This window comes from Oratosquilla oratoria, chromosome 40 (assembly GCF_046742065.1).
Source record: "Oratosquilla oratoria isolate Oo_2021 chromosome 40, ASM4674206v1, whole genome shotgun sequence".
Classification (NCBI taxonomy): domain Eukaryota; kingdom Metazoa; phylum Arthropoda; class Malacostraca; order Stomatopoda; family Squillidae; genus Oratosquilla; species Oratosquilla oratoria.
The window spans coordinates 41,868,092-41,885,649 of record NC_134816.1 but is presented as its reverse complement, the minus strand read 5'-3'; the positions used below and the strand labels follow the sequence as shown (position 1 = coordinate 41,885,649).

The following is a 17,558-nucleotide window of genomic DNA, read 5'->3' as shown; positions in this document are numbered from 1 at the left end:
ATATATACATCTACATGTACATAAGCCTTTCTCCCTGTTGTAGGAGGGTAGCTGTGCCCAATTACCCTTTTGGTCTTCTTCGTGAGAGAAATACACGAAATGAGGGGGAACACGGTGGCGGTGTTCTTCTTCACTCCCTCTACATCCTTACGCTCAAGGTCAGCCTCGGATGAGCAGACGACGAGTTTCAAGGGCGACGTGAAGAAGGTGGATCGAATGCCAGTATCGGGGGTTGAGAGGTCCTTGATATCTTGATTGTGTTTTAGGGTTTTCTCCCTTTAATGGGGGCATATGGGGTTTGTGTATATATATATATATATATATATATATATATATATATATATAATATATATATATATATATATATATATATATATATATATACACATATAAGACAGTTGACGGTCACCTTCATTCCTGAGTATAAGTTAATGTCAGGTTCTGGTTCTGTTGTATGCTCAGTGGAGTAGTCTGTAGCGTGGAGGACTAGCATTATGTTGGTCACCAGATCGTGCCCCACAACAGCCGGGTATATTATTTGAAAGACTACGATGATACTAGTGATTTGTTTTATATATATATATATATATATATATATATATATATATATATATATATATATATATATAATGTGTATGTACTCAATAGTCTCCAAGTGCTGTCGAGAACTATCGGTGTGGCGAGGATATTGGTCCTAGACTTCCTTAATGGGAGACCTAGAGGTCTACAACGATTTGATACATAAAATGAAAATATTTTGTTTATTTGTAAACAAGAAGCTCCCTGGCCGAGCGAGTTAGGGCTTCGTTACTTGTGGCGAAGGTCGAGGGGATGGCGGTTCGAACCCTGACACCGGTGAAGTTGAACCAAAGGCATGGTTAATTAAATTCCATGTTACAAAGTCCTCTGAAAGGGTTACCGTCCTAGCCTCCCAATACGGGGTAGTTTGTGACGTTTAACCATTTCATCGTCATTTGTAGACAGAATACCATGATGGAATTGTCAAACTTTCCTCGTGGTTACAGAGAATTCTCTCTTATTGAGAATTTCTCTCGAATGCGTAATTTTAAAATATTCCGAATATATGAGAGCCTATTCTAGAAATTCCCAGTAATAGAGAAAAATGTATGTAGCAGGTGTTAAGGGTGTAGGTAGCGTATATATCTAGAACAAGAAAATATCGTTACTGGTGGACAACATACTATTCTAGGGGTGGGCAACCCTTGGCACGCGTGCCGAATCTGGCACACTAACTACTTTCCTTCCGGTACGCGGAATCCAGAGCTCACCTTAAAACAAACAACTAATAAATCTCCAACTCTTCTTTTGTATGATCATTGGTAGCCGTATCCTGTGTTGGGTGCGGATTTGGGGCCCTCGTAGAAGGTGAAGGGAGGGAGGGAAGGGGACCATATTCGTATGCAGGCCTATCACTTATGTTACTCTGTTGACGAGCGAGGAAGGTTTGTATCAAATATTTGGTTCATTTCGGCACGCACACTTGAAAAGGTTGCTCAGTCCTGACATAGTCACTTTTGCATAAATTTTAAATGGTGATTACTCTGTGCATTCGAGGTGTTTGGAGGTGAGATATGAAAACGGGAGTAAATGGTGGTGATAGAGTGTGTTTGGAGGTGTTCTGTGGAAAACAAACAAACAGGATGTTTACAAAAAAGTGGCATTCAGACAGCGTGGATGGCGGGTTGATCGCGAAACGTGGGTGTTTAGAACCGTAGACTTTTTCCTGATATAGTTTTGTGTATTTATTTATATGTTTATTTATTTATTATTATTTTTAACGTTTATTCTCCCTTTTTATTCCTTTCTTATTAATCTTAGTTATATTCTATTTATGTTTTATTAGTTTTTTATGTTTTTCCTTTTCTTTTTATTGCTTTCTTATTTTCATCTTTTATACAGATTTTTGAACCAGTCATATCTGCAAATCAACTTTATGTAATTTTATTTTATGACAATGAATTTGACTTATAAGAAAAAATAAATTCACATAGCGTCCATGTTCACATCGGCTCTTCTAATATCACAGAGATTCCATTAGAAAAGTCGAAACCAATCTCCTCACCACACCGATGGTGCATCAGTACACTAGGCATTGGGTTATTCTTTATATATATATATATATATATATATATATATATATATATGTGTGTGTGTGTGTGTGTGTGTGTGCGCGCGCGTGTCTTCTGCAAGATGGACGTCGGTTAGATTCGTCTCCCTTGGACCGGTTCTGAAACCCCGTCGACACCCTCACTACCATCTGAAGATGGTGCAGCCCTGAGGGGCTGTCACTGGATCCCGAGACTGAGCCCAAGATGTTTCTCTTCACTTTTACTGTAATTCCTCCATCTTGTCGTGTAAGAGGAGACAACCGGCGACTGATCACCAAGTGACAGCTGCCGGCCACTGTTGGGCAACGGATTTCCAATCAGTGACCCGGAGCCTCATGATAGACGGCATCGGTCCTTACATCATTCCAGAGAAATTTTCGACTGTTGTCCGTATTGTGTGAGGTTGGAGTTAAACGAAAGATATCTCGGGCTCAGTCCGGGAACCGAATGTCAGCCCCTTGGGGCTGCACCTCCAGGTAGAGGTGATGTCATTGATAGGTTATAAAGATTGGTTACGGGGGACGTGTACCTCTCTGACGTCCATCTCGCAGTACCACTACCAGGAGGTACCTACTCTTGTCCCTCCATGCCCTTGTGGTCTTCTTTCACACGCATCGACTTTTCGCCGTGCGCTGTCCACGACACGACGTCGTCCTCTCAAATAACCATGGTTGTCTATGGACACTTACACGTGACGAATACGTGTGAAAGAGTCCACGACGTCGTGTCGTGGACGGCGCGCGGCGAGAGGTCGATGCGTGTGAAACGAGCCCAAGAACTGTGCGTGATCTTGAATGACGTCATGTCTTTGTAACCCCAGAACGGTGACGTCATGTCCTTGTGATCCGGAAACGGTGACGTCATGTCTTTGAAACCCCGAAACGGTGACGTAATGTCTTTGTAACCCCAGAACCATGACGTCATGTTTTTGACTCCTAAACGGTGACGTCATGTCTTTGTGGCTCCAGACCGATGACGTCATGTCGTTTTTGTAACCCAGAAACTGTGACGTTATGTCTTTGTAACTCCAGAACGGTGACGTCATGTCGTCTATGTATATGAAAATGTCGTCAGATCGTCTTTGAGTTTTCCAATGGCGGTCGATGACTTTTCTGGATTTGTAGTCTCTATCCCTCTTTATCCAACGTTAAATTCCTCCAACTATCCTTAGGACTATCCTAAGGACTATCCGGGCCTACTATCGTCCTACCAACTATCGTCTTTATTGCGTTGCGAAAATGTCGACATGTTGCGACGAAAAACCGTTTTGGCGCGGTTTGTCGTAAGACCTACTCCATCATTAATTAATTATTTAAAGAGTTGAGTGAACGATTTATCCTCGACTTTTTTATATAACAAGTTTTTTTTATTTTTTATTTGCGTTATGATTTAGTGTACGTTTCATTCCAGATATGTTGTGACGTCACGCGAAACTACACTTGTAAGCAAGCTCTTTCTAATACAGCGACTTCAACATTGTGTACAGATGTATGATATAATTGCATGTTATATAATTATACATATCCAAAAAATAAATAAAAAAGATATATCTACAAATAACGCGAAATCTCATGAATATTGGTGCTTTTTCTGCCAAATAAAAAAAAAGAAAAAAAAAAAAAAGAAAACGGTGAAGATTGTTCGTTAACTGATGACGTCATCTATGACGTCATTAGGTGGCGGGAATTCTAGAAAATCCCTAGGTCACCCGATAGCATAGTGCACACGAAGATACTAGACAAAGGCCTCCCTCAATATGACTTCTAGCCTCTGCCACGGTACTCGTGCAAACTTTTTCATATACTTAACTCTAATCCCATTCTGAGTCCTCTACTAGACAAAGACATCATCAACTTCTACCAGCCTGTCATGCTACTCCTGCAAACTTCTCTGAGGTGGTCGTGTGGTCTGTGAGAGCATTATGTTGTCGGGTGAGGAATTTTTCTACAAATTTATCAGTTATTATTATTATCATGATTATTATTATTATTTTAGTTCTAGAATATATGGGCACTAAAATGTCCTTTGATATTCGTAAGTGATATATTTATCATTGTGATTTGATATTGGAACAAGACGTTAATCATGGGACGATATGATGATTTTGTGATAATGATATTAGGCAACTTGTTTGAATGTGTAAATAGAACATTTTAATTTTATTTATTTGTTTTTATCATTATTATTTTTAGTTTATGGGTTTGATAGGGGTTGTCTATTAAGTAATTTTGAAATTTTGGAGGTATTTTGAGTCGCCCTCCAAATGTGCTATTATTAAATGCAGATGGATGTTGAACAAGAGAACAAGTTTTAATGCCTTGCTTCCCCCCAACACATCCCTAAAATGTATCAAAGTTTCCCTAAATTATCCCTGATTTTCCTCCTAAATCCCCAGAGTTCTTATAAAAATTCCCTAAATTTCCTTAACATATCATAAAAATTTCCCTAAAACATATCTGATTTTCTCCAATTATCCTGTTTTCCCCCTAAATACTCAGTTCTTATAAAAAAAAATCCCTAGATTTCCTTAATACATCTTAAAAATTACCCTAAAACATATCTGGTTTTCTCTGAGGTATTCAGAAGTTCCCCTAAAAATCCTTGATTTCCCCGTAAATAATCAGTTCTTATTCCCTAATTTCTCCTAATATATCCATCTTATCCCTAGAATGTTTGGTTTTCCCAAAACACATCGAATTTTTCCCTAAAACATATCTGATTTTCTTTGAAACTTTCCTAATTTCACCATAATATCCCTAATTTTCCCTAAAACTTCCCTAATGTCTCCTCTGTCCAGCTATTATGAATCTACATCTCGTTTTCTGCCTTTTTTAATTCTGTCGAGTAATTTCTTGTACAGTTCGATAGTTTAGACAGTAGAACTGTCTAGTTACTTAATTTCAGTTTTCTTATTTATTAGAATATATTTCTGGGTGAATTTTCTTTTAATTTGACTATCCTCTCTATATCTCGTATTTTTGAATAGCATTTTATTTTTTCTTCTTTCATTGCAGCCGTTAATATTTAAGGTCATAATAAACATTTTTACTCTATGAAACTGAATTTGCTATCCCTCTTGGGCAAGATTGGGCCAAATCGGCCGCCGGCTCCGATTAGGCAACTACCTGATCCACAGGTCGAGGGCCACGAAGTTAAATTAATAGTTAATTGAATAAATGTATAAACAAGCGAACCAAACGACTGTCAGGCATTAAGTTACCTTGCTTAGGTGTTTATCTAAATAAATCTTGAAAATTCGAACTGAACTACATTGCATTGCCTCTGCAGGAAATTTATTCCATTCATTGACTATACGGTAAGCGAAGTTGTTTCTATCCATTTCCCACATTGTGTGTCAATTTCAGTCTGAGTAAGAAAATGATAATATAAAAAAAATGTAGATGAAATGTGACTTATAGAAACGACGTCGAATCTGGAGCAATGTGACGTCATGTCGACTGACCAATGGAGGGACGTTACAAATGGAGACAAACTAAAAATTCATAGATGAGTTTATTTTGAAACTTATTATCTTAGGGGGGACAGGATTTATCCCCCCCTCCTCCACAATGCACCATGTCCCACCCATCCCCCCAAAAATAGCGCCAAAATTTGAATTGGAGTACAGATTATGACATGGTAAAGACTACGGAATAGGCAAAATATCTAATATAGAAACAGTTATCTACATACCTCCTTTCTGGCTTCGGAGACAACAATAAATAATATCAATAATAATAATTAACAGTAATAACAACAATAGTAATAGTAATAATCTGTATACAGTCAAATTGGAGAAAATTATTGAAAACTAGTTAAGCTGCCTGGAAAGAGATCATTGTAACTTTCGTACAGAAATATCATGGTTACAAAAAGATAAACTAGAAGTAAAATACACTCAATTATTTAAAAAAGTGAAAAATACAAGTACTGGGAACACTTGAATAATCATTTTGATAATAATATGCGTTCACATAATTCAATTTTTTTTTGGTAAATAAATAATAAATAGAAGATGATTTTTCAAATACTGATGTATCCTTTGGTAAAAAATTTGAACAACATTTAGCAGCAATGCTACTGCTATTTATGTCTTTTGCATATAAATATCAAGCTGAACTGAACTTTTCACGCATTTAGTAAACGCGTCCATGCTGTATTATGCATAATCTCAAATGCCCGCCAAGTTCGAACGCATCAATGCGTTATGACGTAATGTCGTCTTCATCTCATCCAACGGATGAAGAAGAAGAAAAAACACAAATTAAGACAATAAACGATATGGAAACAATTGAATGTACAATGAACATTGAAAACCAAATTGATATTTTGGTTTATGGATGTTAGACTATAGCACTGACTGAATGAAAATGACGAATGATAACTTTTGTCAAGTCTGAAGACGATATTTTTGCCGTCACATAAATAATGACTACATCGTTTTCCTTTAGTCAAGCCTTAAAGAAATTAAATTTTCTTTTACGGAATGAAATCTCCTGAGAACACAGACATTTTCAAACGACGTAGATTCAATAAATATTAAGTTTCAATACAGAGGAGCGTACAAAACGGAGATTCCAACATTTCACTATTACAAAACTCTTTGTTCACACCGTACGACTTCTCATTGTTTCCGCACTCTTTGTACACGCTGTAGGACTTCTCTTAATACTCTTCGTATCCTTCCGGTGCTCTCGTCCTCACCCGGACATTCCCTCCGGACAATTTATTCGGAGAATTTGTCCCCGGACTTTTAGCACACGCTGTAACAATGATAAATACTTCCGGTGGAGTGATTTCCAGTCCTTGGGTCTACTTCCGGATGTTCTGGTTCCCCCAGGATACTTCCGGAAGTCACGGTTCCATGGGCTACTTCCGGTTCCATGGTGTGGCCCCCGGAAGTTCCGGATCACTTGGGACACTTCCGGAAGTTTTTGTCCCTTTGTCCTACTTCCAGAAGTTCCAGTGACTGCTTATGGAAGTTTCTGTTCCCTTGGGTTAATTCCGGAATTTCCAGCTCCCTTGGGATACTTCCGGTTCCATGGAGTACACCCGGAAGTTCCGGTGACTACTTCCGGAAATCCCGGTTCCCCTGGGCTACCTCCAGAAGTTCCGGGGCTACTTCCGGAAGTCCCGGTTCTGGGGGCACACCTCCGGAAGTCTCAGTTCCGGGGGCACACTTCAAGAAGTTAAACTTCCTTCAGACCACTTTCGGAAGTCCCGGTTCCGGGGGTCCCACGCCCTGAAATAACAACCCGGTTCCTTGGGGTGTTTCTACTTCCGGAAGTAACAACCCGGTTCCGGGTGGGTCCCACTTCCGGAAGTAACCCTGTTCCGTGGGGGGGGGGGTTCCGCCACTTCCGGAAGAAGTAACAACCCGGTTCCGGGAACTTCACTCCTTCGCGGACGGCGGGGTGACGATGGGTTCGGGGACGTAAGTGTAGAGTTCGAGAGGGAGTGGAGGATGACCTTGACCCCTGAGGAGTAGGTCGACCTGGTGGAGGGCGTCCTGAGCCGCGCCAATGGCCTCCTTCGGGAAGGAGTATCCCTGAAGATGCCGGTGGTACCTCGGGCGGTGGAAACGCCCCTCGGGGTACCTAGTGGGGGAATACCGACCCGGGTTAGGTCGTTCGAGGTCATGGAACTGTCTAGTGTAGGCCTTATGGTCTGTTGTAGGTCTTATGAGGTTGTGGAAGATGTGGAACTGCCTAGTGTAGGCCTTATGGTCTGTTGTAGGTCTTATGAGATTGTGGAGGATGTGGAACTACCTAGTGTAGGCCTTATGGTCTGTTGTAGGTCTTATGAGGTTGTGGAGGATGTGGAACTACCTAGTGTAGGCCTTATGGTCTGTTGTAGGTCTTATGAGGTTGCGGAGGATGTGGAACTACCTAGTGTAGGCCTTATGGTCTGTTGTAAGTCTTGTGAGGTAGTGAAGGATATGGAACTGTCTAGTGTAGGTCTTATGGTCTCTTGTAGGTCTTATGAGGTCGTGGAGGATGTGGGACTCCCTAGTGTAGGCCTTATGGTCTGCTGTAGGTCTTATGAGGTTGTGGAGGATATGGAACTGTCTAGTGTAGGCCTTATGGTCTGCTGTAGTTCTTGTGAGGTCGTGGTAGGTTGTGGGGGATATGGAACTGCCTAGTGTACACCTTATGGTCCATTGCAGTTCTTGTAAGGTTGTTGGAGGTCGTGCTAGTTCGTGGGGGATATGGAACTGCCTAGTGTAGGCCTTATGGCCTGCTGTAGGTCTTGTGAGGTTGTGGGAGGTCGTGCTAGGTCATTCGAGGTCATGGAACTGCCTAGTGTAGGCCTTATGGTCTATTGGAGTCCTTACAAGGTTGTACTAGGTCGCGGAGAATATGGAACTGCCTGGTGTAGGCCCTATGGTCTCTTTCAGTCTCCTCCGTTCTTATGAGGTCGTGGTGGTAGGTGGAAGACGGTGGATGGTGTTGGTATGTTTTGGTAGGTTGTGGGTGGATGTGGGAGGTGGTGGGAGATGGTGGTAGATAATGGTAAATGGTAGGTGGTAATACATGGTGGAAGGTAGTGGTAGATGATAGTAGAAAGTGGTAGATGGTGGTAGATGGTGGTGGTAGGTGGTGGTAGGTGGTGGTAGGATATGGTAGGTCGTGTTAGGTTATGTTAGGTCTTGGGAGGTCGTGGTAGGTCATGGGAAGTCAGCCACAGCAGGTCATTGCAGGTCGTGGTAAGTCATGGGTAAGTTGATAAGTCAATAAATACAATATGTAAACACACACACACACACACACACACACACACACACACACACACACACACACACACACACACACACACACACACTCACACACACACACACACACATACACACACACACACACACACACACACACACACACACACACAAAATATAAAGAATAATAAGGCATAAGAGGTGATATTACAGAAACAGACTGTATGTGTGTGAGTGTGTGTGTGTGTGTGTGTGTGTGTATGTGTGTGTTGCGTGTGTGTGTGTGCGCGCGCGTGTGTATGTGTGTGTGTATGTTTGTGCGCGCGCGCGCGTGTGTGTGTGTGTGTACGTTCGCATATGTGTGTATTTGCCTGTGTGTGTGTGTATTCACTTGGTCTTTGGATCACGTGTTGGACTCGTGATCGACAGCTATTTCCCTCCTGGAAGAGAGCTCAGAGCTCGTAGGTCCGATCTATGGGTAATGCTATGACCTTGCACACACTTGGAGTAACACCCCTCAGCGCTGCGATACTGATATTATTTCAGCCCCGGGCGAGGATCGAACCCGGACCTCCGTAGTGGCAGGCCAGAGCTCTAACCACAGCGCCATGAGAGGTGTGTGTGTGTGTGTGCGCGTATGTGTTTGTGTACATACGTGTGTGCGTGTACGTGTGTGTGCGAGTGTCTTTACGCGTGTGTTTGCATGCGTGTGTGCGTGTATATGTGCATGTGCGTATGTGTGCATATGTGTATGTTTTTGTGTGTGTGTGTGTACATACGTGTGCGTGTCAATGTTTACATGTGTTTACGAGAGGTGAGGGCGATAAGCCCTGACGTCCTTTGCTAATGAGGACCTCGGTTGAAGAGGAGGCTCTCATAAGGTCGAAGCGGAGATATTGAAGCACACGATAATGAACCAAACTTACACAACCAACCTAGTGGCCTGACTTCGAAAGAGCCTTAACTAACTTAAAAAAAAAAAAGGAAAATATACATATAATGATAATAATAATAATAATAATAATAATAATAATAATAATAATAATAATAATAATAATAATAATAATAATAATAATAATAGAATATAAACAAACAAACAAACAAATAAATAAAAAATTAATTAATAAATAAAACATAAATAAATAAATAAAATACTTATATTGAAAATAAAATACAAGAAAAAAAAATACAAAATTAAATAATAAAAAAAAAATAGATAAATAAATAAAATACTTATATTAAAAAACAAAATACAAGAAAAAATAAAGTACAAAAATAAATAAAAAAAATAAAAAAAATCTCAAAGTAACCTAGAGGGAGCCATTTTATTAGATAACCTAGGCTACACAGAAATCGTATCATTTAGAAATATATCTAGAACATTTGTCTAACACGAAGGGCAAAGGTGGCGCTTTCGTCTGTAGTAAAGCGGATTCTGGGGTGAGTCCCTCTCATAAATACACACACACATACACACACACACACACACACACACATACACACGCACACACACAAAAATACTCGTAAACACACATAAACATACACACACACACACACACAGACACGCACACACACAAACATACTCGTAAACACACACATGAACATACACACACACGTATACATATGGATATATCTTTTTTATTACTTAGTTATTAACCTAGCTGGTTATTCATTTATCTATTTATTTATATTTATCTATATATATATATATATATATTCATTATCTCCAAATGCGACAGAACAAGGCTGGGGAAAGGCCCCAGTGGGAAACAATTTCGCTCTTGCGTGTTAAAGGCCATTCACATGGTCAAACTGTTTACCAAACCCAGTTTGTCAAACAAATATTTGAAGTGATGTTTGACCGTGTGAATAAGGTATCTGGTTGTCAAACACGTTTTTCAAACGTATTTGAAGTTATATTTTACCGTGTGAATAGGGGTATTTGGTTGTCAAAGATGTTTGTCAAACGCGTTTGAAGTGATGTTTGATCGTGTGAATAGGGTATCTGGTTGTCAAACGCGTTTGTCAAACGTGTTTGACGTGATGTTTGACCGTGTGAATGGGGTATTTGGTTGTCAAACATGTTTGTCAAACGTGTTTGACGTGATGTTTGACCGTGTGAATAGGGTATTTGATTGTCAAACATGTTTGTCAATCGTGTTTGAAGGGATGTTTGATCTTGTTAATGGGGTATTTGGTTGTCAAACACGTTTGTCAAACTCGTTTGACAACCAAATACCCCATTCACACGATCAGACATCACATCAAACACTTGTTTGACAAACATGTTTGACAAACAGTTTGACCGTGTGAATGGGCCTTTAGCAAACTCACCTGAGGAGACAGTTAAGCCTGCTGTAATCGATGGGAATCCCCAGGAAGGAAATTAGGCGAAGCATCTCACGTTCAAGGTAATACTGGAGCCACCGGAAAAAAAGAAAACGGGAGAAACGGGGTCAGAGAGAACGGGAAGTTGGGTCAGAGAAAATGGGAAATTGGTTGGGGGGGGATTTCATGTATAAGGGAAGTTATAGGAACCTTTATACATAAATGTATGTGTGTGTATGTATGTATATGTGTATATATGTATGTGCATATATGTAAGTATATATATATATATTTGTGTGTGTGTTTGTGTGTGTGTGTGTGTGTGTGTGTGTGTGTGTGTGTGTGTGTGTGATTCACCATGGTCTTGGATCACGTATTGGACTCGTGATCGACAGTTATTAACCCCCCGGATGAGAGCTCAGAGCTCGTATGACCGATCTATGGGTAATACTGTGACCTTACACGCACACACACCCCCAACTCCCCGCCCGTGTGTGTGTGTATGTGTGTGTGTGTGTGTGTGTGTGTGTGTGTGTGTGTGTGTGTGTGTGTGTGTGTGTGTGTGTGTGTGTGTGTGTGTGTGGAGATAAAGTTATGAGGGATTATGGCCTATGGTTCGAATCCCAGTACGACCGGTCAATTACAACAGCCGTCCCACAATCACCACCACCTTCACAAACAACACCAACTCACCCTGAGATGTTCAAAGTGGATGACGAGGAGGGAGACGTTCCTTAGAGTCAGCCAAGACTCCGCGAGACTCTTCCAGGCCAAGGCTCGTTCCAGAGTGAAGTTCTTCCAGCCTAAAAAAAAAAGAAAAAAAAAGAAAAAAAAAAAAAAAAAATTGTATGAATACATGATGACGGTTGATTGGGTTTCACGTCGCCAACTCCGCCCTATCAGGAGGCTAGGACGGTAACCCTTCCTGAGGACTTTGTAGCGTGAAATTGAGGGAGCAATGCCCTTGGTCCAACTGGCTGGTGGGAGGGTTCGAAATGACCTACGTCGCAAGTAGCGACGCTCTAATCTGCTCTAACGAAAAGAATAAATATATACAAAACTAATAGTAAATGATAATAATAATAATAATAATAATAATAATAATAATAATAATAATAATAATAATAATAATAATAATAATAATAATAGTAATAATAATAACAATAATAATAATAATAATAATAATAATAATAATAAAGTATTTATAATAAAACTGTACTTTTTATCAAGTTCGTTATTTGTGGATTTGTTATTTGGAGAAATAAGTATATTTCAAGAAACAAAATGTCTATTTTTACACATTTGAGAAGGAATATGATTGGGAGTGGAGGAGGAGTTGGAGGGGAAGGGAGGAAGAATTGGAGGGGGAATGGAGGAGGAGAGGAGGGGAGCAGGTGGGAGGAGGAGGAGGAGGAGGGCATGTAGGAGGAAGAAGAGGAGGAGGGGGGATGGGAGAAGGAGGAGTCAGAGGGGGAGGAGTTAGAGAGTTGGATAGAGAGGAGTCACAGGAGGAGTGAGAGAGGGAGGAGTAGTTGGAAAGGGTGGAGGAGGGGGAGTTGGAAGGGGAGGGAGAAGGGGAGGAGAGTGTGGGAGAGAATTGGATGGGGGCAGGGAGAGAGTGGGGGGAGAGGGGAGGAGAGTGTGGGAGAGAATTGGATGGGGGCGGGGGGAGAGTGGGGGGAGAGGGGAGGAAAGAGAAGAGGAGAGTTGAGAGGAGGGGAGAAGGGGGAGAGGATGAGAGAGTGGGGGAGGGAGAGAGGGAGAGTAGGAAGAGAGAAGAGTGGGGAGACGAGGGGGAGAGTGGGGAGAGGAGGAAAGGGGGGAGACGAGGGATAGAGTATGGAGAGGGGGAAAGGGGGATGGGGAAAGGGGAAAGAGGGGGAGGGGGAAAGGGGGAAAGGGGTAGAGTGGGGAGAAGGGGAAAGGGGGAGAGGGGAAAGGGGAGAGAGGGAAAGGGGGAGAGGGAGAAAGGGGGAGAGGGGTAAAGGGGTAGAGTGGGGAGAAGGGGAAAGGGGGAGAGGGGGAAAGGGGAGAGTGGGAAAGGGGGAAAGGGGGAGGGGGGGAAAGGGGGAGAGGGGTAGAGTGGGGGAAAGGGGAGAGGGGGAGAGGGGAAGAAGGCTAGAAGGTAGTAAACTGTGTTGGAAAAATAAAATAAAAAGGAAAATAGATAAAACGTAAGACAATGTATAAACAAGATTAAAAGAAGAGAAAGAAAGACGAAGAGTAAAGAGGGGAACAAGCTAAAAGTGAGGGGAAAGGTGAGGGGAGAGGAGAGAGGGATAAGAGAGAGAGAGGAAGAGGGGAATTGGAAGGGGGAAGAGAGGGAAGGGGGAGAGAGGGAAGGGGAGAGAGGGAAGGGTAAAAAGAGAGAAGGGGAAGAGAGAGAGGGGAAAGAGAGAGAGGAGGGAAAGGGAGGAAGGAAAAGGAGAAAGGAAGGGAGTAGAGAGGGAAGGGAAAGAGAGGAAAGGGGAAGAGAGGGAAGGGGGAGAGAGAGGAAGGGGGAAGAGAGGGAAGGGGGAGAGAGGGAAGGGGGAGAGAGGGAAGGGTAAAAAGAGAGAAGGGGAAGAGAGAGAGGGGAAAGAGAGAGAAGAGGGAAAGGGAGGAAGGAAAAGGAGAAGGGGGAAGAGAGAGGAAGGGGGTAGAGAGGGAAGGGAAAGAGAGGGAAGGAGGAGAGAGGGAAGGGGGAGAGAGTCAAGGGGAAAGAGAGGAAGGGGAAAAGAGAGGGAAGGGGAAGAGAGAGGGAAGATGGAAGAGAGAGGAAGGGGAAAGAGAGAGGAAGGGGAAAGAGAGAGGAAGGGAGGAAAAGAGAGGGAAGAAGGGAAAAAGAGAGGAATTAGTAAGAGAGAGGGGAAGAGGGGAATTGGAAAGGGGAAGAGAGGGAAGGGGGAGAGAGGGAAGAGAAAGAAAAGGAAGGGAAAGAGAGAGAGAGAGGAGAGAGAGGAAGGGGAAGGGAGAGGGAAGGGGAAGAGAGAGGGAAGATGGAACAGAGAGGAAGGGGAAAGAGAGAGGAAGGGGAAAGAGAGAGGAAGGGAGGAAAAGACAGGAGAAGGGGGGAAAGAGAGGGGAGGGGAGGAAAAGTGAGGGAAGAAGGGTAAAAGAGAGGAATTAGGAAGAGAGAGAGGAAGGGGGAAAAGAGAGGGGAAGGGAGGAAAAGAGAGGGAAGAAGGGAAAAAGAGAGGAATTAGAAAGAGAGAGGGGAAGAGGGGGGAAAGAGAGGGGAGGGGAGGAAGAGAGGGAAGAAGGGAAAGAGAGAGGAATGAGGAAGAGAGAGGGGAAGAGGGGGGGAAAGAGAGGGGAAGGGAGGAAAAGAGAGGGAAGAAGGGAAAAAGAGAGGAATTAGAAAGAGAGAGGGGAAGAGGAGGGGAAAAGAGAGGGGAAGGGAGGAAAAGATAGGGAAGAAGGGAAAAAGAGAGGAATTAGGAAGAGGGAGGGGAAGAGGGGGGGAAAGAGAGGGGAGGGGAGGAAAAGAGGGAAGAAGGGAAAAAGAGAGGAATGAGGAAGAGAGAGGGGAAGAGGGGGGAAAAGAGAGGGGAGGGGAGGGGAGAGAGGGAAGAAAGGAAAGAGAGAGTAATTAGGAAGAGAGAGGGGAAGAGGGGGGAAAGAGAGAGGAAGGGGGAAAAGAGAGGGGAAGGGAGGAAAAGAGAGGGAAGAAGGGAAAAAGAGAGGAATGAGGAAGAGAGAGGGGAAGAGGGGGGAAAAGAGAGGGGAGGGGGGAGGGGAGAGAGGATCCCGAAAATGTGAGTCCGTGAGACGACAGCAACTTTAAACTTTGTCAGGGCAAATGACCATCCGCTGCACAATACAACAATACAGTGCAATGAAACACAATACAACATAAAATACAACATACTTCAATACAGCATGGCATAGCATAGCATAGCATAGCATAACAGGACACAATACAGCGCAATGAAAGAAAATACAACAGCAAAATACAGCATACAATACAACACTGCACAATACAACAGGATACAATACAGCGCAATGAAACACAATACAACATAAAATACAACATACTTCAATACAACACAGCATAGCATAGCATAGCATAGCATAACAGGACACAATACAGCGCAATGAAAGAAAATACAACAGCAAAATACAGCATACAATACAACACTAATGAAACACAATACAACATAAAATACAACATACTTCAATACAACACAGCATAGCATAGCATAGCATAACAGGACACAATACAGCGCAATGAAAGACAATACAACATAGCAAAATACAGCATACAATACAACACTGCACAATACAACAGGACACAATACAGCGCAATGAAACGATACAACATAGCAAAATAATTCAACATACTATACCACAATACAGCGCAATGAAATAATACAACATAAGATACAACATACTGTAATACAACACAGTATAGCATAGCATATCAGGGTACAATACAGAGTAATGAAATACAACATACTGCAATACAACACAGCATAGCATAGCATATCAGGGTACAATACAGCGCAATGAAATGCAATATACTGCAATACAACACAGCATAGCATAGCATAGCATAGCATATCAGGGCACAATACAGTGCAATGAAATACAACATACTGCAATACAACACAGCATAGCATAGCATAACAGGACACAATACAGCGCAATGAAAGACAATACAACAAAGTAAAATACAACATACAATACGACAGGACACAATACAGCGAAATGCAACAATACAACATATCAAAATCCAACATACAATACAACAATGCACAATACATCAGGATACAATACAGCGCAATGAAACAATAAAACATAACAAAATACAACATGCAATACAACAATACACAATACAACAGGACACAATACAGCGCAATGAAACACAATACAACATACTACAATATAACACAGCATAGCACAATACAACAGGGCACAATACAGCGAAATACAACAAAATACAGCAAAATACAACACAACGCAATGAAGAAGGAAGACATAACAATACACATTACAGAAACAAAGACACATACAATAACGATTTTCGACCATTGGGTCGTGGATCCCCCCCTAAGAGTTTCAAAAGTGGGACCCGAACCTAAAAACATTGAAATCCTCATCCTAAGGTCTCGCTACTTTCGGCGAAGGTCGAGCGGAGGGCGGTTCGAACCCTGCCACCGGCGAGTTGGACCAAGGGCATGGTTCGTAAAATTCCTCGCTACAATGTTCTCTGTGAGGGGCAATCTCCTAGCCTCCTGATAGGGGGTTTGCGACGTTATGAATTATAAATAGGTAGATAAATAGAATATTCAATATAGAAAATATCTATAATAAATAAAACAAAAATTAACGATTCTTGAAATGACATCAGGGAGTAAAAGCAAGATTCTCGTCTCAACGATGATCGTTCATGGCTCAACGATGATCGTTCATGGCTCAACAATAATCGTTTATGGCTCAAGAACAATCGTTCATGGCTCAACGATGATCGTTCATGGCTCAACGATGATCGTTCATGACTCAACGATGATCGTTCTCGTCTCAACGATGATCGTTCATGGCTCAACGATGATCGCCCAACGATTATCTAGAGCTATAATTCTTTGTTTTCGAATGATTGGGCGGTTTTGCTTCGAGCTGCAAACTGCGAATCTGATGATCAACACGCTTACTCTAAATAGGATGCCAGGTAGTAGGAGTCGCGTCACCCGGCATTGGTGAACAATCATACCTGCAGAAGGAGCGTGTGACAACCTACCGGGCCCGACGAAGGCGTCCCTGGAGGCGAAACCGGTGTGTCCTGCCATGTGATAGTGTCTGAGGGCGAGCATACACTCGAACGGGTTTCTGAGGAGAAGCACGGCCCTCCTCGGACGCGACTCCGACAGGAGGAAGAAAATCTCCTCTTGGTCTTTGGGGCTTCGGGTCCCGTTCTTGGTCAGGTCTGAGGAAGGGGCAAGGAGAAACGTCGATGATTTTTTTTTTTTTTTTTTTTTGGGGGGGGGGATTTTTGTATTTTTGGGGGGTGTATTTTTGGGGGTGTATTTTAGGGGATATTTTGGGGGGATATTTTTGTGTTTTTGGGGGTCTTTTGAGGGCTATGTTTTTTCTTTGTGGTTTTTGCGTGGTTTTAGTGGGGGTGATATTGATGGGGGATGTTTTTGGGAGGGATTTTTAGGGGTAGTGGGGAATTTGGGGGGATTTTGGTGGGTCTGGAGGTCTGTGCTACAAGTTGGAGGACGTTGAAATATATATATCTTATTTTTTTAGGGGGGAGATTGTATTTTTGGGGGTATTTTTGGGGGGCTTGGGAGTCTGGTTGATCTATATGTACAAGGGCCCGCCGTAACTGTGGCTTGAGCGAGGTGGCCATAAAGATATGGTCAGAGGGGAGGTGGAAGAGAAGAGGAAGAGAGGAGGAAGAGAGG

The 17,558-nt window shown here is 42.3% G+C and overlaps 1 protein-coding gene across 1 annotated transcript in view; it reads right to left on the bottom strand.

Moving 5' to 3' along the window:
* Positions 1 to 593: 593 nt before the first annotated feature.
* Positions 594 to 17,558, bottom strand: part of LOC143020815 (uncharacterized) — a 25,073-nt gene continuing 8,108 nt past the window's right edge. Inside the window, exons 4-7 of the mRNA XM_076177609.1 lie at positions 16,889 to 17,074; positions 11,863 to 11,972; positions 11,176 to 11,258; positions 594 to 7,726 (exon numbers count right to left, since the gene is read on the bottom strand). Of these exons, the coding sequence (XP_076033724.1) occupies positions 7,522 to 7,726; positions 11,176 to 11,258; positions 11,863 to 11,972; positions 16,889 to 17,074 (584 nt within the window). The 3' untranslated portion in view covers positions 594 to 7,521. The remainder of the gene's footprint in view (positions 7,727 to 11,175; positions 11,259 to 11,862; positions 11,973 to 16,888; positions 17,075 to 17,558) is intronic.